At 43.9% G+C, this 27,121-nt stretch overlaps 1 protein-coding gene across 3 annotated transcripts in view; it reads right to left on the bottom strand.

The window, feature by feature from the left end:
* The window catches only part of hsbp1b (heat shock factor binding protein 1b), a 48,747-nt gene extending 24,263 nt beyond the window's left edge, over positions 1-24,484 (bottom strand). For 2 of the 3 annotated variants that reach the window (XM_038806323.1, XM_038806322.1), the window contains exons 1-3: positions 24,301-24,484; positions 14,257-14,323; positions 12,241-12,338 (exon numbers count right to left, since the gene is read on the bottom strand). In XM_038806323.1, coding sequence (XP_038662251.1) covers positions 12,241-12,338; positions 14,257-14,323; positions 24,301-24,345 — 210 coding nt within the window. In that variant the 5' untranslated portion in view covers positions 24,346-24,484. Of the gene's footprint in view, positions 1-12,240; positions 12,339-14,256; positions 14,324-15,134; positions 15,266-24,300 lie in introns of those variants that run through there. The other variant, XM_038806324.1, reaches the window with a different exon arrangement.
* Positions 24,485-27,121: the final 2,637 nt, after the last annotated feature.

Raw genomic sequence — 27,121 nt, 5'->3', positions numbered from 1 at the left:
ACATCCATTATTTTTAAAAATTAAAGTTATATGCACATATTCATTTAAGCACTTATTAGTTTGCCACATCTATGAATTCATGTTTACTAGGTAAATTCTGCCACTTGATAGCCAGACATAAGAAAATATACAAACAAATTAGTATAATTGATTCTTCTCTTTCCCGAGCATCGCAACTTCTATACTTCACTTCGGCGGGTGATGGGGTGAAAGAACAAGAACAAAGAACAAAGATAATTACAGCAAAGGAACAGGCCCTTCGGCCCTCCCAGCCTGCGCTAATCCAGATCCTTTATCTAAACCTGTTGCCTATTTTCCAAGGTCTACTTCTCTCTGTTCCCCACCCGTTCACATACCTGTCCAGATGCATCTTAAATGATGCTATCGTGCCCATCTCTACCACCTCCGCTGGCAAAGCATTCCAGGCACCCACCACCCTCTGCGTAAAAAACTTTCCACGCACATCTCCCTTAAACTTTTCCCCTCGCACCTTGAAATCGTGACCCCTTGTAATTGACACCCCCAGTCTTGGAAAAAGCTTGTTGCTATCCACCCTGTCCATACCTCTCATAATTTTGTAAACCTCAATCAGGTCCCCTCTCAACCTCCGTCATTCCAATGAAAACAATCCTAATCTACTCAACCTTTCTTCATAGCTAGCACCCTCCATACCAGGCAACATCCTGGTGAACCTCCTCTGCACCCTCTCTAAAGCATCCACATCCTTCTGGTAATGTGGTGACCAGAACTGCACAGAGTATTCCAAATGTGGCCTAACCAAAGTCCGATACAACTGTAACATGACCTGCCGACTCTTGTACTCAATACCCCTCCGATGAAGGCAAGCATGCTGTATGCCTTCTTGACCACTCTATTGACCTGCGTTGCCACCTTCAGGGTACAATGGACCTGAACTCCCAGATCTCTCTGTACATCAATTTTCCCCAGGACTCTTCCATTGACCATATAGTCTGCTCGAGTTCGATCTTCCAAAATGCATCACCTCGCATTTGCCTGGATTGAACTCCATCTGCCATTTCTCTGCCCAACTCTCCAATCTATCTATATTTTGCTGTATTCTCTGACAGTCCGCCTCGCTATCTGCAACTCCACCAATCTTAGTATCATCTGCAAACTTGCTCATCAGACCACTTATACCTTCGTCCAGATCATCTATGTACATCACAAACAACAGTGGTCCGAGCACGGATCCCTGTGGAACACCACTTGTCACCTTTCTCCATTTTGACTCCCTCCCTTCCACCACTACTCTCTGTCTCATGTTGCCCAGCCAGTTCTTTATCCATCTAGCTAGTACACCCTGAACCCCATACGGCTTCACTATTTCCATCAACCTGCCATGGGAAACTTTATCAAATGCTTTACTGAAGTCCATGTATATGACATCTACAGCCCTTCCCTCATCAATTAACTTTGTCATTTCCTCAAAGAATTCTATTAGGTTTGTAAGACGTGACCATCCCTGCACAAAACCATGCTGCCTATCACTGATGTCTATTTTCTTCCAAATGTGAATAGATCCTATCCCTCAGTATCTTCTCCAACAGTTTGCCTACCACTGACGTCAAGCTCACAGGTCTATAATTCCCTGGATTATCCCTGCTACCCTTCTTAAACAAAGGGACAACATTAGCAATTCTCCAGTCCTCCGGGACCTCACCGTGCTCAAGGATGCTGCAAAGATATCTGTTAAGGCCCCAGCTATTTCGTCCCTCGCTTCCCTCAGTAACCTGGGATAGATCCCATCCGGTCCTGGCCCGCGATCGGGGTCCACTGATCGGCGGGCCGGCCTCTCGCTCCCAGGGCCTATTTTCTTATGCACCAGCCCCGGAACGCCCGCGCCATGTTGCGTCGGGGCTAGCACGTTGAGGGAGGCACGTTGAGGGAAGGAAGAATCTGCTCTTCAATTTGTAGTTCCTAAGAAAAATCCATGGCAGATTTGAAATTCTTCCTGGTGCAAACTGATTTGTATCACTTAAAAGGTAAAACTGCTCTACTGTGCAATAAAAGCTTACGGTAGTTCTAAATCAGTTTACCCTGTGGTGTAAACCATGCCATGTCATAGTCCCAGTGGCACAGAAGGTCAGCATTCAAACCATGGAGCCATGGAGTTCATATCAGCTATCTGGAGAGCAATCCTGTCAAATCCCATTCTCCACTCTATGCCTGTAGCCCCGCAAGCTAATTTCCTTCAAGTGCACATTCAAATTCCTTTTGAAATTGTTGATAGCCTCCACTTCCACTATCCTTCTCGGCTGCACGTTCCAGGTCATTACCACCCACCACGCAAAAACATTTTTTCTCATATCCCCTCGTCTTTTGCCCAAAACCTTAGATATGTGTTCGCCAATTCTTGTGCCATCAACTCTGTACCATTGGAAACCCGACGGCATGAACAGGACACTAAGAGTACCGATTCTGGCCCCTACAGGGGCCCAGCTGGAGCGGTTCACACCGCTCCAGCCTCCCATCTCGGCGCGAACTGTGCGCCACGTGAGCCGCGCATGCGCAGTGGCGCTGGCGTCAACGAGGACATGCGCAGTGGCTCTGGCACCAACCCGCGCATGTGCGGTGGCCTCCTTCAACGTGCTGGCCCTGACGCAACATGGCGCAGGAGTTCAGGGGCCGGTGCATAAGAAAATAGGCCCTGGGAGCGAGAGGCCAGCCCGCCGATCGGTGGACCCCGGTCGCGGGCCATGCCCCCATCGGATGCCCCCCCCCGGGTCGGAGCCCCCTCCCCCCACAGGCAGGCCCCCGACCCTGCGCGCAGAGTTCCCACCAGCTGCTAAGAGGTGTGGACGGCGCCGGCGGGACTCTGCCTTTTTAGAGCGGCCGCTCGGCCCATCTGGGCCGGAGAATCGGAGACCTGCGACCGGCGCCGTGCCAAACGCGCCGGCGTCAATTCTCCCCTTTGCGGAGAATCGCTTGCCGGCGTCAGGGCGGCGTGGCACGGTTGCGGGGATTCTCCGGCCCGGCGCAGGGCTGGGAGAATCCCACCCCAGTTCTCTACCAAGTGAGTTGAAACTGGTTTATAATGCAGAGCAAGATCAGCAGTGCAGGTTCAATTCCCATACCGGCTGAGGTTATTCACGAAGGCCCTGCCTCCTCAACCTTGTCCATTGCCTGAGGTGTGGTGATCCTCGGTTTAAATCACCACCAGTCAGCTCACCCCCTCAAAGGGGCCTGTGGTCATCTGGGACTATGGCAACTTTACCTTATCAACTGAAACACGGCACCTCCAAGAAATCTCCCTCAAGCTCTTTTGTTCCAAGACGAACCCTAGCTTCTCCAATGTCAACCAAAATGCCTCTTTGCTGGGACCATTCCGGTAAATTTCCACTGCACCCTCTCAAGGACCCTCATAGTTTCCTAGTGTGCCGCAAACTGAATGCAGTACTCGAGTTGTGGCCTAACCAGAGCTTTATAAAGGTTCAGCAAATTTATGAAGCCACGGTCCCATTTGCTTTGCTAACTGATGTCGCAATAGATCCACGTGCAAAAACCTCCAGGTCCCTCTGTTCATGCATTGTTTAGAAGTATGCCATTAAGTCTATAGTCACTCCCCACCCCTCTGCCAAAATACATCACCTTACACTTTTCTGTATTAAATTCCATCTGCCACTTGTCTGCCCCACTCTGCCAGGCTATGCCCTGCTGCAGGCAAGTTCTTTCATCCTCACTGTCTGTCACACTTCCAAGTTTGATATCATCGTCAAGTTTTGAAAGTTTACGCTGTGTTCCAATGTCCAAGTAATTTATACATATCAATGCAACTCTTGAGCATTTATCACATTTATTCCTTTTTTTAAATATTTCTTTATTCTCCTTTTTCCCCACATTTACGCCCACCAACAATAAACAATAATCAGTAACAAATGTGTCAATCCCCATATCAATAACAACAATCCCATCCTCCCACTAAACCCCAAACAGTAGCCCGCATGTTCACATAAACAAATAACAAAAATAAATCAGGAACCACCCATAATCACCATCAACACACACAGCCCCCCTTCTCCCCAACCCTCCCACCCACCCCCCGCAACTAATGTTCGATGTTATCCAGTTCTTGAAAGTGCATGATGAATAATGCCCATGAATTGTAGAACCCCTCCATCCTTCCCCTCAGTTCTAAGTTAACCTTCTGAAGAGCCACGAAATCCAACCAGTCCCCCCGCCACGCCAGGGCACAGGGTGGAAAGGCTGCCCTCCATCCCATCAGGATCCAACTTTGGGCAATCAACGAGGCGAAGGCTACAACATCTACCTCCACACCCGTTTCCAATCCTGGCTGGTCCGACACCCCGAACATGGGCACACGGGGGTCAGGATCCAGTTCCACATGCACCACTTTAGAAATTACCCTAAAAACCTCCTTCCAGTAATCCTCCAGCTTTGGACAGGACCAAAACATATGAAAGTGATTAGCGGGGCCCTCCCCCGCAACGTTCACACACATCTTCTACTCCTTCAAAGAATCAGCTCATCCTCGCCCTCGTGAGGTGTGCTCTGTATACCAACTTCAGCTGTATCAGCCCCAACCTCGCACATGAGATGGAGGCATTCACTCTACGGAGCACCTCACACCAGAACCCTTCCTCCATATCCTCTCCCAACTCTTCCTCCCACTTTGCTTTGATCCCTTCCAGTGGTGCCTTGTCCTCTTCCAAAATAGCTCCGTAAACCACTGACACTAACCCCTTCTCCAGTCCCCCTGTCATCAGCACCTCCTCCAGCAATGTGGAGGCCGACTCCACCAGAAAGCTCTGTATCTCCTTTCTTGCAAAATCTCGAACCTGCATGTATCTAAACATCTCCCCCTGCTCCAGCCCATACTTTGCTTCCAGCTTCTTCAATCCTGCAAACCGAGCCCAAAGAAACAAATCTTTCAGTGTCTTAATCCCCTTCTCCTCCCATTTCCGAAAATGTCCATCCCACCTCCCTGGCTCAAATCTGTGGTTCACCCGAATCGGCATTTCCCTTCACCCTCCCCCATCCCGAAGTGTTGGCGAAACTGCCTCCAAATTTTCAATTAAGCTATTATTATCGGACTCCCTGAGTATTTCCCCGGGGCTAACGGGAGCGACGCTGTTGCTAGTGCTTTCAATCTCGGTCCCCTGCACAAACTCTCCTCCATTCTGACCCACTGGGAATCAACCCCTCTGACCCAGCTGTGCACCTTCTCCAAATTCGCCGCCCACTAGTAATACATCAAGTTCGGAAGACCCAAACCCCCTGCCTGCCTTCCCCTCTGTAGTAGCACCTTTCTAACTCTGACCACCTTCCCTCCCCATATGAACAACATAATCCTTCCCTCAATCTCTCTGAAAAAAGCCTTTGGCTGGAAAATCGACAGACATTGAAAAATAAACAAAAATCGCAGCAACATGGTCACTTTAACCGCCTGTACCCACCCACGAATGACAGAGGGAGACTGTACCACCTTGCCAGATCAGCTTTCACTCCCCCACCAAACTAGAAATGTTGTACCTGCGGAGCCCCCCCCCCCCCCCCCCCAGACTCCCGGGCAACCTGCACCCCCAGGTACCTAAAGTGAGTCCCTGCCCTATGGATGGCAGCCCCTCCACCCCTGCCCCCACCCCTGGCCGAGACATCACAAAATACTCACTCTTGTCTAGATTTAGTTTGTATCCAGAGAAAGACCCAACACTCAAAGCAGCTCCAATATTCCCCCTGTCGACACTCTGTTCCGACACATATAACAGCAAGTCATCGACATGCAAGGACACCCTATGCTCTATTCCACCCCCCCCCCCCCCCCCCCCCCCGCACTATTACTGCTCTTGGCGGCTCATTCACCTTGGGTTTCAGCCTCAATGACCGAGAGCTTGGTCCAGCTCATACCGGGAGGAGTTCTCACCCTCCCCCATCAGCTCCGCCAGCTTCTTAGCAAAGTACTCTTTTGGCCTTGGGCCCTCTGTCCCTTCGGGCAAGCCCACAATTCTCAGATTGTGCCATCTCGAGCGGTTCTCCAAGTCCTCGAGCTTTGCTCGGAGTCCTCTGTTGACCTCCACCACTCTCCACAGCTCATCCCCCATCGAGGTGATGCGGATTGAAAATTGAGGACGCAAAAGCTCATAATGGAGAATGTTATTCAGTGTAATAGTGAGAGAGCAATGCATTTTTAAAGTTTCCACACTTTGGATGAGACATTGAACCAGTCTGTCTATTCTGCTAATTCGGGTGCATAAGTGTTCAAAGAGCAGAAACTTCTCGGTGTCTTCCTTCAGCCAAGAGCACCAAAATTATTAACTGGTTGTGAAATTTGTTGCTGTTTTAGGGGATCTTGTTATGAGCAAAATAGCTGATGAGTTTAAGTTTATCCAAGAACCACTGACTTCAAATTCATTGTCTATGAAGTGTTGGAGGCATTTCTGCTACATAAGCAAAAGCCTGCTAACTGTGTGCAATCTACTAAGGGTGCAGAATGTTAACCTATATAGTGCCTTGTTTATATGGCTTCGTTTTGAATTCAGTTATTATTTATACAACAGGATTTTGACTAACAAATATATCTTTTACTGAGGAAATCTTATGATCATGCTGCATATGAGGTTGATGATAATGCAACCTGCCCTCACATTTCATGAGGTTTGTGAAGTTTTAGTTTTTAATGTTAACATAGAATCATAGAATTTCTACAGTGCAATAGGCGACCATGCAGGCCACCACTGACCATCTGAAAGAACATTCTACCCAGGCTCATTCCCTCTGCCCTATCACTCTAACCCTGTAACTTACCGAACCTCCATATTTTTGAGCCCTAAGGGGCAATTTAGCATGGCCAATGCACCTAACCCACACATCTTTGGACAGTGTGTGTGGCAACTGGAAGACTTTAGGAATATTGGATTGTAATTATTGAACAATTTAAGGGATAAAAGCCTGGGATCAGAGTGTGTTTGACTGCAGTGGTCATGTTTTTAAAAAATAATTATGTTTTGCAGGGCCTTGGGTGCTTTTCGCAGCCGGAAGGTGAAAGTGACAAAGGAGTGTGTTTTTGGAATCTGGGCTAACGGACTGTGGTTTGACTGGGAAAGTTCCTGGGAGTTAATGCGTTTTTCAGCCTGTGGAGATCATTTGTTTTTAAGCTTGGGGAGATTTGGCCATTGCTGGATGCAGCCAAGGAATTCAGAGACATTTTGAAAGAAGCTTGCGGGAGAAATTTTAAAAAGTTTTAGAGAGGCAGTTTTTGGAGAAAGTTTTGGAGAGAGGAGATTAATTCTGATTTGCCTGACGCGGAGTCCACAATTTTTCACACAGTAAGGCAGATTGAGAGCTGTATGTTTTGTTTTTTGTTGTTTAATTAGAAATTGAGAAGTAGTGTTTAAGGGGTAACTGTAAGCTGTTCTTTTTGGGTGTGAAGTTAAAAAGTTTACAATTATTTTCATAATAAACGTTTGTTTTAAAAATAACCAAGCCCTATTTCTTCATGCAATCACTCCTGGAATGAATCATTCTTTCCGCAGTCTTACAAAATGAGTTTGGTCCAGTACCCTAGCCACTGTTGGGATTCTGATCTGGGATCATAATAGGGGCGGAAACGGGTGCAACTGGAGAAAACCCACGCAGTTGCAAGGAGAATATGCAAACTGACACAGACCGTCACCCAAGGCCGGAATCAAACCCGGTTCTCTGGCGCTGTGAGGCAGCAGTGCTAAATACTGTGCAGGTACGCGGCCCAATCTTCATTACTCCTCAAGAACAGAAATCAACAATGACCACATTAACTCTCAAAATATTTTTTTTAAATGTCAAGGTAACCCAAAGTACAGAATATGTGTTCAGTTTGAAGTAAAATAGACCTAGCCACTTGCTTGTTAGAAACTGCATGAAGAATACATAAAAGTTAGAAAGGAAAAAAAAGTTTTGAGTTTTAAATAAAAGCCTGGAAATGCTACTCAAGTGTTTCTAAACTTCAGTACGAGGAGATTTATTGCTTATGGCTATTGGGGATTGCTGCCAAGAACAATGCAAACAACAAATAACTTCAAGATTACTACCTGCAGCAGAGTACCCCAAAATAACATATAAATCAACACCAGAATGTCTATCACCTTTAGATTTGGCTGACCCTTGGACTAAATTTATACATTTTACTGTATTACAACCTCCAAGCATTCTGTTTAAACACTGGCTGGGGCTATGATAGAGAATGTCACGAGAAAGTCAAACACATTGTACAGTGCCAGGCAGGACGACACACACACACACACACAACACACACACTTCGGCTGCAATTAAACAGTTTACACCATTCTTTTAAAATCCATATTAATCATGATTGGTGCTACTAGGTAAATTATGCCAGAACTTCTATTGCAGATAGTTTTTTTAATGCATTACAAAAAAAACAATTGTATGCTATGAAATTCTTTTTTTTAAATGATTCATACATGTGTAACAATTGCACAAGTGGCATTTGACAAATGGTGAAAGTTTTACCCCTTCACCATTTAGGATATCCTGTTACTAATAAAGTGTCACTACCTATAAATTGGTTACAATTGCTAACTCTTAGTATTTCAATTACATTGACGTATATATGCTGTCCACTGATAATTTAAGCACAGGCACTCACATTTTAGAGCAATCTCGCTTGAGAAATATTCATAAGACAATAAAGCCAACATTGATAGTAAACTTACAATTACCACTGGCAAATTACATTACCATTCTGAGCAATCCACTTCGGCATCACCAGGTTAATAACAGCTACGTTGAGTGCTTAGCAACAGGAGTTGCCCTACAATTATGGTATTTTCTGTAAGACAAGACTGGGCTGGCTTCTGCACAGTATCAAAAGTAAGAAAATTGGGCCTCCGTGGTCTTTTACTGAAAATATCAAGTGACAAAAACATAGCAACAATGGCACAAATATAGTTCAAACTGGATCTTAAATTAACTTAATTCAAAACAGTGTTGTGTGAATAATTTAATGAAAAATATTTTTTAAAATCTCAGTTGTCAGAGAATGGAGTTTAATTAGCTACATCAAAATTGTCTTCCACTTAGAAAAAATGTTAACACCTGGTACCCAATTTTTAAACAATTTTACAATTCCCTAACGTGTATTAAATTTTAAGCAATACATTTTCTTACAAAAGACAATTAAAATATAGCTGTTAGTACACCCATTATTTTCAATATAAAAAAATGCATTTTAGCACAGCACAAACTCTTGAATTAAGTAAATTAGCTGAATAGGTGTAAAGGAAAAGTCTCCCACCATCCTCTTCAAGTTACTTGGGAGCCTGTGGAAGGAAAAAAAATATTACAACTGGAAAGGAACACAGGGACAGTGGCGCAGTCACCCAAGTTCAAACTGCTTGCTAGCAGAGTAAGTAACGGTCTCTATTCTACATTTAATCGAATGCCACTTTTCACTTATTACGTAGGATTCCAGAATTTCTCCTGCTGCTTTGGGGGTTGTGAAGTTTTATGATGTGGGCATTGAAATAGTTTTAACTACAAGTATCTTTGTATTACGTTGAATTGGAGAAACAGTGGACAGATGTGTAGCCAAGGGACATAAACAATTAGCTGGTTTAGCACAGGGCTAAATCGCTGGCTTTGAAAGCAGACCAAGGCAGGCCAGCAGCACGGTTCAATTCCTGTACCAGCCACCCCGAACAGGCACCGGAATGTGGCGACTAGGGGCTTTTCACAGTAACTTCATTTGAAGCCTACTTGTGACAATAAGCGATTTTCATTTCAAACTGCCTGAATAATTAAAATCCTTTCCAGTAGGTCCCACAATCATTAAAATATTTTACGTGGCTGTAACTGAAAGTGCTATCCTTTCTTCAAGTTTCACCTGGCCTGTTAGCACAGGAAAGCAGACTCCATCATTGAGCTAGGCAGTAAGTGTATTTGATGAGATCTTTCTTGACAAAATCTGCTCTCTGAAGAACTTTTTTTTAATAAATTTAGAGTACACAATTAATTCTTTTTCCAATTAAGGGGCAATTTAGCGTGTTCAATCCACCTAGCCTGCACATCTTTGTGTTGTGGGGGTGAAACCCACGCAGACACGGGGAGAATGTGCAAACTCCACACGGACAGTGACCCAGAGCAGGGATCAAACCTGGGACCTTGGCGCCGTGAGACTGCAGCTGAAGAACTTTTAACAGAAGTTTGATAAATAGATGAGGATATGTACTCTGGGGTGGGACTCATATTCTGTTTATTTCAATGCATTGTAATCATTTTTATATATTGCAATTAAAGTTAGACCTCCGTGTTGGGTTGTTTTTGTTATTATTAATTTACATGTTTTTAACAAATGAACAACATATCCAAAATGAATTTCCAGACAGACAATAAAGTGAAATCGAATTGAATTTTACAGGAAAAATGCAGATTGTATCACAGTCTCCCAACAAACAGGTTTTACTTCCTGAAGATATTACTAGAAATAAAATATTTTCAAATGCTGCTTCCTTTTGTTTAGTCTGTTTAAACTATATCTGTTTCCAGCTTTTGGATGCCAATAACTATGCGCAACAACAAAATGAGCAGCATTGAAGGAGCACACTTTACATAAAGCAGTGGGGAAAAAATGCTTGCTCCAAGTGACCCATTTTAAAGATGGAGTAACAAATCTTCTGTATGGTGTACAGATGGTGCAATATCATAATGTACTTAAAAAGTCTTCACCCTCAATTATTCTACCACACTGAAGTAATATTTTTAATCCTCCAATAATTGTCCTCAGTCTATTAGTGCAAATCCTGCCCATTATTATGGACTTAAACCCATTTTGAATATTGGAAATATTTTTGAGAAAGGCATACGTAACGTATTTATTTGATTCCGAGCACGTTTCATCATACGACCATTCCAAACAATATACAAACTCCACAGATGGGATTCTCTGTCCCGCCAGCCTCATTTTCCAGTGCAGCGCGCGCCACACACCAGCAGCAGGACTCTTTGTTCCCATAGCCGGCCAATGGGGTTTTCCATTGTGGGCCACCCCGCACCATCGGGTAACATGCAGGCAAGGGTGCGCTGCCAGCAGGGCAGAGGGTCCCACTCCACATTTGTTCTCAACTACCACCCGTGAGATACAAAAGCTGAAGAAAATTCAAATATTGGCGGATGATAGGGAAATTGTACTACTATAATACTCTACTTACTTACTCCATTTCCATGAAATTTGGGACAGAACAATTTCTAAACAATGAATTTGGACGGAAATAGTATGTCACGAACATATGCCAATTAGCCAAGGAAAAAATCTCATCCTTGCATCATATTAGGCCCCGACTTCTAGTCATCAGCTTAAACGTGCCTGCCATTGGGCATGTAAATCAACTAGATCTGCTCTACAAAAATGAAAATGGGTCAATAATGAACGTAAACCAGTATTACTTATTTTAAATGTAGGCATATTTAACTCTGAATCAACATTGTCCCATACCTCCCTTTCTCAGAAATTCAATTCCTTGTTGAATGCTATATTACACTGGTCAATTAACATTTCTTGTTACCTTGGACAAGCGGGAACTTTGCGAGAGAACCTAAACAGTGAGTGTTACCTGGTTATTCAATCTCAACAGCATCACTGCTGCCCCTTCGGCCAAACGATTACACGTGCTCACTTTCAGCAAAAGTCATGAGCTAGTAATCAGAAGTTATTTCATAGTTTCCCCACCTCAACTGCGTGAAGGCACCCTCCTTAGACAAGTTGTTCAACCTGGTATTTTCTAACCTATACAGCTCAGCTACGCACTGATCAAATTTACTCAGCCACTGGGAGAAGCAGACATTTCCATCCATTTCATCTTTATAAATTCAGGTTATAACGGTGTTGAATTTCTGGTTTTGTACTTCCTTTATAGACTTTTTACAAAAAAAAATTGAAAGCCATAAAAAAACCTTTTATAATTTCTTCGGTGTAGCAGAGGGCATCTGACATTAGGGCCCTGGCGCCCAGGATACTAAAAATGTTGGCCAAATCTGATTATTTTGATTTAAGAATGTACCCATCTTCGGTCCTCTTATGTCACTCCTCTGACTATTAAAATCTGTATTTATATTAACTATTGAAAATCAAATAACTATAAAATTGATATTCGCTCATTTAATCAAAGGATTTCAAACTTGAACGAAGGCTAGTTTATCAGATAAGAGGAGTGGAGAGGGCGAGGGAGGGAGGGAGGAAAGGGTGTTTTATAAACGTTTAACATTTACCTTGTTTTCTCCTCCTTCTATTTCTTCAACTCCTGCTTGTGTCATGAGGTCAGCAATGTTTTTCTCTAGGTCATCAATGCGAGCACTCATCTCATCAAGTGAAAGATGTCAAAGAAACATAATTCTTTAACTTTCTTTGGGAAAATGTTATACTTTTTCAGGAATGGTTAAAATGTGTTCATTAAAAGTAATCGCTAAAAGTAATCACTATCTAAATCCTGGGGGTCACCAGAAACTAAACTGGACTAGCCCTATAAATATTGTGAGTACAAGAACAGGTCGGGAGCTAGGAATCCTGTGGCGAGTAACTCACCTCATTAGAAATAAAAACAAAAACTTTAAGTATAATGACTGTTTTCCTTAATTGATAATTCCGAACAACTGATCACTGCATCTAAGACTGTCAGATATTGTTCAACTGAAAAAAACTTCTGGTGTCACAAAAGTAATTTTGGTACCACCACATAATCTAATTATACAAGCTGATTTCTGTACATTCATCAACATGATGCTCCTATTTAAAAGGCTGATTCCAGATGTCTAAGCTGCCAGTGAGCCCAACTCATTGTCAGACGTATGGCAACATTCAACAATATGTTATGCACCGAGGACCCGGGTTCGATCCCAGCCCCGGGACACTGTCCGTGTTCAATTTACACATTCTTCCCGTGTCTGCGTGGGTCTCACCCCCACAGCCCAAAGATGTGCAGAGTCGGTGGATTGGCCACGCCAAACTGCCCCTAAATTGGAGAAAAAGAATTTGGCACTGTCTTTTAATAAATTTAGACTACCCAATTCATTTTTTCCAATAAAGGAGCAATTTTGCGTGGCCAATCCACCTCCCCTGCAGATTCTTTGGGTTGTGGGGGTGAAACCTATGCAAACACAGGTAGAATGTGTAAACTCCACACGGACAGTGACCCAGAGCTGGGATCGAACCTGGGACCTCGGCGCCGTGAGACAGCAATGCTAAGCACTGCGCCACCGTGCTGCCCAGAATTTGGTACTTTAAATTTTTAGAAAAAAACTATGATATATTGGACCAGAGAATCCAGTCAGACAATTTGGGTATTAGAACTCAAATATTAAGCGGGAGCACATTAAAAGTGCCAGTAAGCAGTGCATTAATACTGATATTGTACCGGTTATTATATATTCACCAATAGGATCTTTACTCAGTGGATAGCAAAGTACCTTTATCCAAACTTTCTTCATGTCTGGTGGATAGATGGGGCTCTGTGAGCTTCAATTAAAAATACAAATAGATCAGCAGTACTGCATTCCTATTCACAGTATGCTGCTGTAGATGGGAAAGATTGTCACAGCCGATTCAACTAATCACAAAAAGCATACTCAACCATGCATATTTAATACAACCAGGTTGTGATTTTAGCAATGGTTGGTCAATCTTTACAGCTCAATAATCACATGCAACAATCAGTGAAGTTAAATCCTACTGTACTGTTTCAAAGTGACTTATCTTCTAATTTTGCATTTGATGGAAAACATTGTTAAACAAACAAGTACCTATCAATGCCACATAGCCACAGTTAGTCCAATTAAAAGTGAGATTTTCATTATCAGCACAATCATGTCACTGTTTTAGCTGCAATGTCCCTTCCAAATCAGGGAACTGCAGACCTCCTCTAATGTTAGAAAAAAAAGTCAACATAGGCAACTGATGCAAGAGCATTGAGCTGCATGGTTACCGCTCACTAAGGTCTTAACTTAGGAGGCAATCCTTAACATAACTGATTTGTAAGATTTTCTAGGACCAAAATTATCACCTATGCTGGGCAATAGCTTTTTCACGGAATTTACATAAAATAAATTCAAGACAAAAATTCTAGTACAATTCTATTGAAACTCACTTAAAATCTACGTGCATTACAAAATTAGATTGAATTTACAGCTCACAAACAGCCCATTCAGTCCAATTGATTTAGGCTCAAGTCTCTTCCCACCCGACTTCAACTCAAGTGTGTACACTTGAAACTTCTTTGAAAGCAAGGATATTTCTACCGATGATCTGGTCGGACATTGTCTGGAATTTGTCCTGCATCTGTTGGAGCAGTGTGGTAACCTGAAAAATATAAATTAACTATGCTTTACCTGCTTTAAAATTAAAACGTTTTTAATTCTTTAATAAGACCTTGCGCATCAGTCAATGCTAGAGATATATGTAATATTGCATTTTTACATTAATTCAAAGAATTAACACATCATTAAATATCTCACGCATAAACAAGCATAAACATATTTAGAGAACAATTCTGATCTGCAGACCTCAAGGTACTGCAATATGCAACAGTCACTGAATCACGACTGATGTAGGAATTAAACAGGGTTTGTCAGCATTAATTTCTAAAAGTAAGTCATGCTGAACAGGTGTATATAAATCTTTTGAACAAATAACAGATAATAGATCTAAAGTGTGGCGAATTTATTTTCAATCAATTTTCAAAAACACAGAAGTATATGCCAAAGATGCAACATGTGGCAATATTTCCTTTACTTCCATATGAGTAGAGCAAATGGTAAGGGAAAAAGGCAGGGACGTTGCAGCAAGTTTTGTGCAGATCTCTATTGGAGTTGCTATTATGATCTGGAAATTAAGAAAACAATATTGAAATTTGCTGAGCACTAAAAATGGGGTGTAAATCAAATTATAGTGAGGATTGTGAAAGCCAGCCAGGAGACATAGGTTGACTAGCAGAATGGGCAGATAGGTGGCAGGTGCAGTTCAATGCAGAAAAACTGAGGCACTACATTTTCAGTGAAATTAGGAAAAGTAATACACTAGTGAAAAGATAAAAAAATCTTTTAAAGAGTAATGTTATATTTGCCATAATCTCAACGGAGCTAGAATACAAAGGGATGGAACTTATGCTCACCATATTAACTTTGACAAGATCCCATTTAGACTACTATATTCAGTCCTGGGCCGAACAACTTCAAACATATATCGGCGTTGCTTGGGGTTCAATGTAGAATCACTATAATGGCACTGGGGCTAAAAAGATGAAATTGTGAGCAAAGGTTGCAGAGTTTAGGCATGTATACCTTTCTGTATGAAAGATTATGTTGTGATTTAATTGAGGTATTTATGATTAAAAGCTTTGAATGAGTAGATAAGTGTTACGATAGGGAGGTTCTAGGAAAGTTGTGTAAACAGTCTGAGGGTAAAACTGCTAAAACTGAGTCAGAGGTATACGCCCACCTGGCCTAAGTTATATTGTCCCATTCAGACTTAAACACATTAATGAGAATAAACAGGATACCCATGTTCCGACTGGGTGATTCACTCCAGATCTATTGTCCTCCGGGACACTGATCTGACCAGCCATTAGCCTATTACAGAGTCTGATGGCCTCTTTTCACTGCAAATTGTAGGTTAGTTCCATATTCATGGCATGGCCCTGTTCTTTTGTATAAATGGGAGTGGGCAATCAAAAGTCCTGATAGCGATGATGAGTTCAAGTCTGGACACCCCAGGACATAACCATTGTTTGAGAGGCCAGGCGGAGGTGAGAAAGAGAAAACAAATTCTGTTTGAACAGGTGGGGTGAGAAGGATTTGGAAAGCGGCCGGCAGAGGTCATGACAAGCTGCCACAGAGGCAGGCTTCCGAAAAAGGATCTGAAGGAGCTGCACTACCAGCAAGGTTATATTCTTTAAATGCAAGTATCATTTTTGCTTACCTGCATAAGTGGAGTTAAGAGTTGTATGTTCATTTTACATGCTGTTTAATGCAAAATTGTGTGTTAGGGATAAGAGATACATGCAAGTTGTTCTCGTTAGGTTTGAAGTTCAAATATTGTTCTTTAGTTTTAATAAGGTTTTGTTTGGAAAAACCAACCAAGTCCTAGTTCTTCCGCAATAACTCCTGGAGCAAATCAGTCTTTCAGCACAGTCTTAAAAGTAAAAAATGTTGCGATTCTGGTCCAGCATCTTAGCAACTGTTGCAACCTAACCAGGCGTCCGTAACGATAGAGAGAAAGTTTTCTTTGGTAGGGCAGTGCAGAACAATATTAGAGCCAGGCCTTGAAGGGGTGATGTCAGAAAGCACTTCTTCACAAAGACGACTAGAAATGTGGAACTCTCTCTCACAAAAAAGCTTTTGAGACAAGGGACCGACTGAAAATTCCAAAACTGAAACTGAGATTTATGTTAGGTTAAGGTATTGAGGAATGTGGCATCATGGCAGGATACAGGGGACTTAAGATAAAGATCAGTCATGATCTAATTGAACAGCCAATCATCTTGGAAGGATTGAATGGCCTAACTCTGTTTCTATCAATGCGCACAAATTTAAGATCACTGAAATCAAAGGTTAAAAAATATTTTTTTTACACCAAGTGTGGGTCAAATACAAATAATACCAATCATTGTTGAAGAGGTGGCCATAAATTAGTTGAAAAGGGCAAGAGATAACTTTAAAAGGAAGGACATTAAAGAGCATTGCGATGAGGCTACCATGAGACTAAGTATCTTATGCAAAGACAGAGACTTGATGGGATGAATGGCCTATTTCTATGCTGGAACATTCGATCATTCTACATCTATATAAAGTGGGGAAAAAGAAAAATATTGCAGATACTGAAAATCTGAAATAAAAACAGAAAATGCTGGAGATGAATGTAATGTCTCCAAATTTGCAGATGACACAAAGCTGGGTAGGAGGGCGATCTGACAGGAAGATACAAGAGAGATGCTTTCGGTGTAATTAGGACATGCTGACTGAGTGGGCAAATACATGGCAGATACAGTATAATGTGGATAAACGTGAGGTTATCCACTTTGGTAGCAAAAACGGGAGGGCAGATTATCTTAGAACTTAGAACAGAACAGGCCCTTCGGCCCTCGATGTTGTGCCGAGCAATGATCACCCTACTTAAACCCACGTAACCCGTATAACCCAACAATCCCCCCCATTAACCTTACACTACGGGCAATTTAGCATGGCCAATCCACCTAACCCGCACATCTTTGGACTGTGGGAGGAAACCGGAGCACCCGGAGGAAACCCACGCACACACAGGGAGGACGTGCAGACTCCACACTGACAGTGACCCAGCCGGGAATCGAACCTGGGACCCTGGAGCTGTGAAGCATTGATGCTAACCACCATGCTACCGTGAGGCCCCAAATCTCACGAATGACTATAAATTAAGAGAGGGGAATGTGCCATGAGATCTGGGTATCTTCGTACACTGAAGGTAAGCATACAGGTGTTAAAGAAGGAAAATGGGATGTTGACCTTCATAGCAAAAAGATTTGAGTACAGGAGCAGGGATGTCTTGCTGAAATTATACAGGGCCTTGGTGAGGCCACACCTGAAATATTGTGTGTCGTTTTGGTCTCTTCATTCGAGGAAGAATGTTGCCCTCGAGGGGGTGCAGAGAAGTTTGCCAGACTGACCCCTGGGATGCCAGGACTGACATACGAGTAGAGACTGAGGCGGTTAGGTTTATATTTGCTGAAGTTCAGAAGATTGGGGGGGGGGGGGGTCTCATAGAAACCTATAAAATTCTAACAGTGCATGGCAGGGTAGATGCAGAAAGGATGATCCCAATGGTGGGCTTGTCCAAAACCAGGAATCATAATCTAAGGATACGTGGCAAACCTTTTAGCACTTAGATGAGGAAAACTTTCATCACCCAGAGTGTGGGAAGCTTGTGGAATTCGCTACTACTGAAAGTAGTTGAGGCCGACTACTTTCAACAAAGAATGTGGTGGTGGGGTGAGTGGAGGTGCTGGTGGAGATTGGTTCTTGAAATGAAAGCTATTAAGTGGCTTTTGAGGTACGGGTTTAAAAGGGAATAAGTATTTGTATGGTAGGAATATAAAAGTATTGGGTGAGTGGAAAGGGCGAATGGGTTACAAGATAGTATTTGCCAGCAACAGCATGGTCACTGGGGTGCATGGCCTCTGCCTCTTGTGCTGTAGTTTCTGTGAAAAGTCTCCTTTATTCCAATCTCGACAGGGACTGATTTAGAAATGTTGGTTTTGCAACGTGTTTCGTACACTGTTCCCTGTGAGAAGTGCCCAAACAGAGCCCGCTGACACTTCTGTGGTATCTCAGTTTGGGTCAGTACTGTCTGCATTTGATATTCCTGATGTGCTAAGTCCAACTACAGATCAGCGCTGACTAAAGCTTCCAAATTAAAGTTGTCACCTTCACACACAACCCAAGTCCAAGGAGTTAAGGAGATATACTGGGTCTATTAAATGTTAGGAGGTCTTACAACACCAAGATCTGTAGAGGGACAGGTTGTATTGAGAAAGCAAGGAGGCTGCAGAAGGATTTGGACAGGCTAGGAGAGTGGGCAATGAAATGGCAGATGAAATACAATGTGGAAAAATGTGATGTTATGCACATTGGAAGAAGAAAGTTAGGCTCAGACTATTTTCTAAATGGGGAAATACTTAGGAAATCAGAAGCATAAAGGGACTTGGGAGTCCTTGTTCATGATTCTCCTAAGGTTCAGCTTTGACAAAGAGTCATCGGACTCAAAACGTTAGCTCTTTTCTCTCCCTACAGATGCTGCCAGACTTGCTGAGATTATCCATCATTTTCCCTTTCGTTTCGGATTCCAGCATCTGCAGTAATTTGCTCTAATTCTCCTAAGGTTAATGTGCAGGTTCAGTCGGCAGTTAGGAAGGCAAATCCAATGTTAGTATTCATGTCAAGAGGGCTAGAATACAAGACCACAGATGGACTTCAGATCAGTGGAAAAAACAAGGCTGGAGCATTTGCAACCATCTTCATCCAGAAGTGCCGATTGGATGATCCGTCTAGGTTTCCTCCTGAGGGGCCCCAACATCACAGATGCCAGTCTTCAGATTTTTTGATTCCCTCCACGTGATATCAAGAAACAGCTGAAGGCACTGGATACTGAAAAGGCTACGGACCGTGACACAACACCATTCCGACAATAGCACTGAAGGACTTGGGCTCCTGAACTAGTTGATCCTCTTGCTAGTACAGCTGCAACACTGGCAACTACCCAGCAATTTGGACAGGTTATGTCCTGTCCACAAAAAAGCAGGACAAATCCAACCCAGCCAATTGCTGCCTGTTAGGAAAACAAAGGCAGCTTTAAAGGATTTATATTTGTATTGGTAAACATTATAAATAATGTTCAAGTTTTAAGTGTGTTCAATTTAATGTTTCTGCGCCTGGAGTTAGATTCATGCTGGACAAAAGGTGTTTGTGTGCGTGGGGACTGATTTCAATTCGAATTGTGATTCTATTGTACTTATAGTGTGAAGAGTAAATAAATTAGCAGTGGTTGCTTAGCAACTGAGACCTTGTAAGGTACAGAAGCTTTTAAGTTTCAGTTTAGCTAATTTAATTGCAGTTGGAGATAAGTAGTCAGAAAGAAGGCAACTCTCACAGCTCTGCTAGTGGCAGTTAGTTTTCGAAGGCTAAAGAGGGAATGTACCTCTCAGCCTTGCAAGAAGAAAAGCCATACTATGGAGTAATGGTTAAGAGAACAGATGCCGGAAATCTAAAGTTCAGCTAATTAAAGAAACTAGAGAAATGAAGAGAAGTTTCCAACAAGTGTGGAGTGAACGGAACAGATGAAACTGGGAAACAGAACAGATTAATGTTCAGTAAAGTCACAGAGAGTTGAAAGGGCATTGGATCGTGAGAGGCCAGAAAGATATCTGCAGTAGTGCTAAGAGTTGTAAGAAATTACTGCAGTTTGAGAGACATTATTTGAAATTATTGTGCAAGTTGGTGGCTGGCCATCGGAGTTTATGTAAAAACCTTTAAGACAAAAGAAACTTCGAGGAAGAGGTGCAAAAACTGAAAGTGAAACCTTGATGGAAACAGTGGAGAGAAATCATAATGTAAAAGAAGATTTGAAAATGACTTTTTTGAAAGCAGAATTTGAAATCACTTGTGTGGAACCCAAGATTCAGTAGATAAGGTGGCTCACGGTATATCAATGATCTGGGAGGATTCTGAAGAGAAAACCACAAACACTAACTAGGGTTCAGAGCGAAGTGTGTGTAGTTGGCCACAGCCAATCTGTGTTTATAAGGGACTGTGTTAACGAGACCATTAGAGTTCAAGATGTACTTTGTAATCCGTGTTATATGGGCAGCACGGTGGCACAGTGCCACTGTGCTGCCTCACAGCGCCAGGGGGCTGGGTTTGATTCCAACCTCGGATAGCTGTGTGGAGTTTGCACTTTCTCTGTGTCGCGTGGGTTTCCTCTGGGTGCTCCAGTTTCCTCCCAGAGTCCAAAGATAAGCAGGTGAGGTGGATTGGCCTTGCTACAAATTGCCCCTTAGCGTCGAAGGGTTATGTGGGGTTATGGAGCTAGGGTGGGGAATTGGGCCTCGATAGAGTGCTCTTTAGGAGGGTTGGTGCACACCCGATGGGCCAAATGGGCCTCCTTCTGCACTGATTCTATGACTAATCTTAAAATGTATACGTATTTACGTTAAAGAGGGAGTGAAGGGGTATTTTATAATAATCCAACTTTTCATGTTTAGTAAATGTTTTTTCTTTGATAAAACTATTTAGCAGTCCGTGACTCTGTCCCTCCATGTTTTGTAAAGAAAAAGTAAAAGTTAGTCTTTTGAGCAGGGTTCCTTTCTGGAATCTTCCCATACAATTATAATATCAACTGGGATCATAACATACCCCATCAGTGTACTCTTGACTGGGCACCAACAGTTTTATCAAGTGGCACTCTCCCAGAAATAACCTGCTCGTTGATGCTCAATCAATGTAACCATCTAAGATGGCCACCTGCAAAGGACCATGGGAATTATGGCCAACCCAGGTCTCAGACAGATGCACAGCCTATGTCTATTTAAAACACAGGTTACCAGACCTGACCGAAACCCCCGCTCGCTTACATTATAACGGCCCATTTTCCCAGGACAATAAAACTCCAATCAAGCAACCGGTACAGCCAGACTGATCGGCGCCACTCCCCTTACTCAGAAAGCACAACTGCCAAGGTCAATGACCATTAAGGACCCGCCCAGCTACCAAGGCACCCGCCCCTTTATTGGCTGAAATCGAAGCGAGTAATCAGAACCCTGTCAAACTATTGGGTCCAAGGTTAAGGACCGCCCCAAAGAGCGCAAAATCCCAGAGGAATAAAAGAGAGCGCAGCTATATGTTCTGTCTCTTTTGGATCTGGCCTGTGCCAGCCCAATTGCAGCAGGAACAGCCAGCTAAGTTCAAGACCAATGATCGCTACGTGATGGTTGAGCCCAGCAGAGACAGAGCCACTTTCTTCAAACCAGCCAAGTGAAATCCAAATGAAATCCAGATAAAGGCCTTATACATTTGCACAGTGCCGGTTGCCCTGAAGTTAAGTATAGGTTATTGTAGCTGATAGGTGTGGTTTAACTCGTAGTGGATATTGTGTTTGCATGTTGAGATTACTCTTGTGCATGTAAATAAACCATCTTTTGAACTAACTAACTGATTGTGTGGTCATTTGATCGATATAAGGGAAGGCTTGTGGTTCATTAAGATAAATAGAAATACCCACAGTATTGGCGACGGTATTGGGACCGAAACAGAGCAACAAGAGTCACTCAGCTCCTGAGCTCAGTCCAAACATGGAAAAGAGCTAAAGCCAAGAGGAGAGGTGTGAGTGACTGCCCTTGACAACAAGGCAGCATTTTTAGTGTGGCATCAAGGGGGCTGAGCAAACTGGATTCAATGCTCTTCAACTGTTGGGAGTCATATCGAGCACAACGGAACGTGGTTGTTGGAAGTCAATCAGTTCTAGGACATCAATGCAGGAGTTATTCAAGGTAGTGTCTTAGGCCCAGGCATCTTCAGCTGCTTCATAAATGACCTTCCTTCCAACACAAGGTGAGAAATGGGGATGCTCACTGATGTTCGCCATGTTCAGCACCATTCGCGGCTCTTCAGATACTGGAACTGTCCATCTTCAAATGCATCAAGACCTGGACAATATGCAGGCTTGAGCTGACAAATGGCAAGTTACATTGGTACAAGTGCCAGGCAATGACCATCTCCAACAAGAGCGAATTCAAACATCTGCCCTTGACGTTCAATCAATGCATTACTATCGATGCATCCCCTCTATCAACATCCTGCCGATTACTGTTTAACCGGAAACGGAACTAGATCATCCATACTGTGGTTACAAGAGCAGGGCAGAATCTGGGAATTATGCTGCAAGTGTCTCACCTCTCGACTCCCCAAAGGCTATACACCATCTTCAAGTCAGAGGTTTGATGGCATTGCCTGGATAAGTGCAGAACCAACAACACTCGAGAAGCTTTACACCATTGACGACTTGATTGGCACCCCTATTTACCATCTTCAATATTCATTCTCTCCACTATTGACATACAGTAACAGCAGTGTGTGCCATCTCCAAGATGCACTGCAGTCCCTAACCAAGGCTTCTTTAACAACATCTTCCAAACGCACATCCTTTACCACCTGGAAGTACAAGGGCAGCAGATACAGAGTAACCACCACCTGCAAGTTCCTATGCAAACTACAAGCAATGCTGATTTGAAATTACATCACCATTCTTTCACTGTCGCTGGGTCAAAATCCTGGCACTCCCACCCTAACAGCACTTCGGGTGTACCTACAACACATGGACTACAGAGGTTCAAGGCAAGGGCTCACTACCACCTTCTCGATGGCAATTAGAGATGGCAATAATTGTTTTCCTCACCAGCAGTGTCCACATCCCATGAAAGAATTTTTTAAAAGGGTAGATTTTGGCTCTATTTTCATGGTCAAAAATCAGTGGGTCACAGGCTTTCTACCAGTTGCAGGTGCATTAGCCATGTTAAAAATTCTCCCTAACCCTACCCCAAGGCCAGTATTTCTTGGCCATTCTTGCTGCCCTTGAGAAGGTGCTGATGAGCTCCCCCATCTGTGCCTGCCCTGTATATGCTGTCCTGGGACATCCTCTCCCGGCTCAAAACCATCAGCAGAGATCAATACAAAACCTCCAGAGGCTCATCTTTCAGCAGGTATATTGTCGTATTTGCAGACATCACCTGATTTGCTATTAGGTAATTTGGACATTCTGAATTTTCCCTCGGTGTACCCCAACAGACGCCAGAATGTGGCGACTAGGGGCTTTTTACAGTAACTTCATTGCAGTGTTAGTGTAAGCCTACTTGAGACAATAAAGATTATTTTAATACACACAGTCAAGATGCCCACACTTCATGCCATCAGAGACTTCCAGGAATACCTGCAAGTGGAGTTAGCAGCTAAGCACCTCTCAAATGCGTAACCTCTAAATGAGTAATAAATTGCCCAATTTGTAACAGAATGTTAAAAAGTTACTGAAAAAGGGGCAGACCTGAAATGCCATTTGATGTAAAGATTAAATAAGGGGGAGGGGGGGGGGGGGGGGGGGGGGGGGGGGGGAGAAACCTTCACCATTCTAGCTCTAAGGCTGTGGAGGCCAAGCCATTGAGTCTTTAAGACAGATATAGATAGGCTCTTGATGAATAAGGGGATCAGGGGTCATGCAGAGAAGGCAGAAGAATGGAGATGAGAAACATATCAGGCACGGTGGAATGGCGGAGCAGTTTTGCTGGCCTAATTCTGCTCCTATGTCTTCTGGTCGTATCAGAAGTAACTGTCTTTCACACATCAGTCTTTAGATATATATATATATATATATATATATGTGTGTGTGTATATCATAGAATCGTAGAATTTACAATGCAGAAGGAGGCCATATACATTATGAGACAGAGAGAGAAATCGCGAGAGAGAAAGTGAGAGAAAGATAGATCGAGAGATAGAAAGATAGATGGAGATAGAGACAGTTAGAGAGGAGAGAGCGTGATAGATAGAGGAGTGATAGAGAGATTGATAAAGAGCCAGTGGGAGAAGCTGTTTCTCTCCTCCCAGTCCATCAGGACAGGGCCAGCCTGTGTTGAGGTGAAGCTGCAGCCAAGGAAACAGGAGTCAGGAGGGGTGAGGCCTACTCCCACCAACACAGCCTGAGGCTCCAATCCTGCAGCTCCCCTCGCCCCGCCGTCAGGTCGCGCCCCGCGCTCGCTCGCTCACCACGGCGGTCAGATCCTGCACCGTCTTCGGATCCGTCTCCGACATATTTGGATGTTTTATTTTCCCCTTCAACCTCAGTCCTCGGCAAACCCGGTTACCACAACAACCCCTGTTGCAGCGACACCTCCCTCAGCGCCGGGATCTCGCGACAACCCGGCTGCCTCCCGCTGCATTATGGGAGTTGTAGTCCTCTCGCCCTCTCTGCTACCCCATTCCCGCTGCATCTCGGAAATTGTAGTTCCCCCCGCCCTCTCTGCTACCCCATTCCCGCTGCATCACGGGAATTGTAGTCCCCCTCCCCTCTCTGTACCCCATTCCCGCTGCATCACGCTGTAGTCCCCCTCCCCATCCCCTCTCTGCTACCTCAGCTCATCAGACATTGGAGTGGGTCTGCCCCCCCCCCCCCAACTAACAAGTGCTCCACTCGGGATGGTGAGGGGGATTACTTGATGGTTGCATTACTAACTCTTGTTTAAGTCATACCTCCAGCTAAACCCTGTATCAGAATAATCACGTTTTTGTTTCCAAAGCAAGGCAGTCTTCCCGGCCCCCTCCCCTCCCACCAGGTGTGGCTATACATGGGTGCCCATATTTAGTGCCATCAAAGCAGAGAAAATTCTGGAAATATTCGGCAGGCCTGACAGCGTCTGTGGAGGGAGATGGTCAGGTTGCGCGCTTCGGTCAGTAACCTCAAAGCCTGCCATGCTTTTAGATAAAAGCAAATTACTGCGGATGCTGGAATCTAGAAACAAAAGCAGAAAATACCGGATGATCTCAGCAGGTCTGACAGTGTCTGTGGAGAGAGAACGGAGCTATCATTTGGATCTGGATGACCGCTTTTAGATTAAACCGGGAATAAGCAAAGAGTAAAGGAATAATAATGTCCTGTGTTATTCATGTGTGGTACGATCTGACTGGACTGTATGCAGAACAATACTTTTCACTGTACCTCGGTACACATGGCAATAAATAAATCTAAATCTAATTGAAGAAAATAGGCAAAGAGTTTGACTTTCTTTTTCACATTGAACGACTCTTCTCCTCCTGGCTGAACTCATTCTCTCATTGATCAACCCTCTCTCTTTCAGCAACTCCTCCTTACAGGACTTGTTCTGACATTGAATTATAGATCTATCCGATAAGTAATTGGTGGCAAGAAGGAAGCAGTTGGGAGGGAGACACAAAGAAAGAGAAGAAGAATGACAATGGAGGAGGTGGGATAGAAGGAACAGGGAAGGAAAGATCTACTCCATCAGATCTGTCAGAATTTTAAATCACACTTCAGTAACAACAACTGAAGAACCTCTACATTTTTTCTGCAGGAAACGTACATATAATAAAGCTACACCAACATTAAATACCAGGCATTCTAACAGCAAAATATGTAGCAACACTGTCAAGAAGCAGGGAACAGATACCCAGCCTTTTATCTCCACTGAAGAAACTGAATAGCATGAGATCTTTAAAATGAAATGGAGGGAAAATAACGGATCCAAGTTTTTAAAAACCCTGTGGTATGGTATACTCAGCAGTGCTACCTTGGTGGTTTATTTTAACTTTAAAGTTATTAACATTCCCCATAACAAGATTAACAAAAAAGTAAATAACATTTCATTTTTTCCTTCTTACCTCCTCCTCCAGCTATGGAAGTCTATTGATACTGGTTTAAGTCATTTAACTGGAATTAGTGACTCTCAATCTCAGTTGCCTCCCCTTATAAGAACATAAGAACTAGGAGCAGGAGTGGGCCATCTGGCCCCTCGAGCCTGCTCCGTCATTCAATAAGATCATGGCTGATCTTTTGTGGACTCAGCTCCACTTTCCCCGCCCGAACACCAGAACCCTTTTTCCTTTATTCTTCAAAAAAACTATGGGCGAGATTCTCCGCACTCCCGACGGTGCGGAGAATAGCGTGGCTCATAAAATTTTATGGCCACGCTGTTCCGACGCCCTCCCGCTATTCTCCCCCCCCCCCCCCACGCCCAACTCCCGACACGAATCGCTGCCGCCGTTTTTTTACGGCCAGCAGCGATTCACAGCTGATAGATGGGCCGAGTTCCCAGCCCTTTACGGCTGTTTTTACCAACGGCAAACACACCTGGTCTGGCCGTTCGTAAAAACGGCCGTAAACACTCGCATTTTATAACCATGGCACCGATTGGCACGGCAGTACCACGGCCGTACCAAGGGTGCCATGGGTGGGCACCGATCGCGGGCAGCGGGCCCGATGCCCGCGCACTATTTCTCCTTCCGCCGCCCCGCAGTATCCATTCGCGGGGCGGCTGAGGGGCAACCCGGCCCACGCATGCGCGGGTTTCGCGCAAATGCGCGATGACGTCATCTGCGCATGCGTGGGTTGGAGTCTTCCAATCCGCGCATGCGCGGCTGATGTCATATGACGCGTCAGCCGGCGCTAACTCCGGCAAGCGGGCTTAACGAAATTTGTTAAGCCGTGATGCCGGAGCTTACGGCGTCGGGCTGCTAGCCCCGACCGGGGACCAGAATCGGTTCCCGGTCGGGAAGGGAGGGGCTGGCGTCAAACCCGCCTGGGTTTGACGCCAGCCTTACGATTTCTCCCCATATGGGAGAATCTCGCCCTATATCTTTATCTTAAAAACATTTAATGAAGGAGCCTCAACTGCTTCACTGGGCAGGGAGTTCCATAGATTCGCAACCCTTTGGGTGAAGAAGTTGTTCCTAAGCTCAGTCCTAAATCTACTTCTTTTTAAAGATCTCATGCTATTCAGTGGAAGGCGACTCTTAGACAGGCACATGGACAGCAGTAAATTGAAGGGGTGTAGGTCAAGTTGATCTTAGATTT

This window comes from Scyliorhinus canicula, chromosome 9, assembly GCF_902713615.1.
Source record: "Scyliorhinus canicula chromosome 9, sScyCan1.1, whole genome shotgun sequence".
Lineage (NCBI taxonomy): Eukaryota > Metazoa > Chordata > Chondrichthyes > Carcharhiniformes > Scyliorhinidae > Scyliorhinus > Scyliorhinus canicula.
The sequence above is the reverse complement of the archived record's forward strand: the minus strand, read 5'-3'. Positions and strand labels throughout refer to the sequence as shown.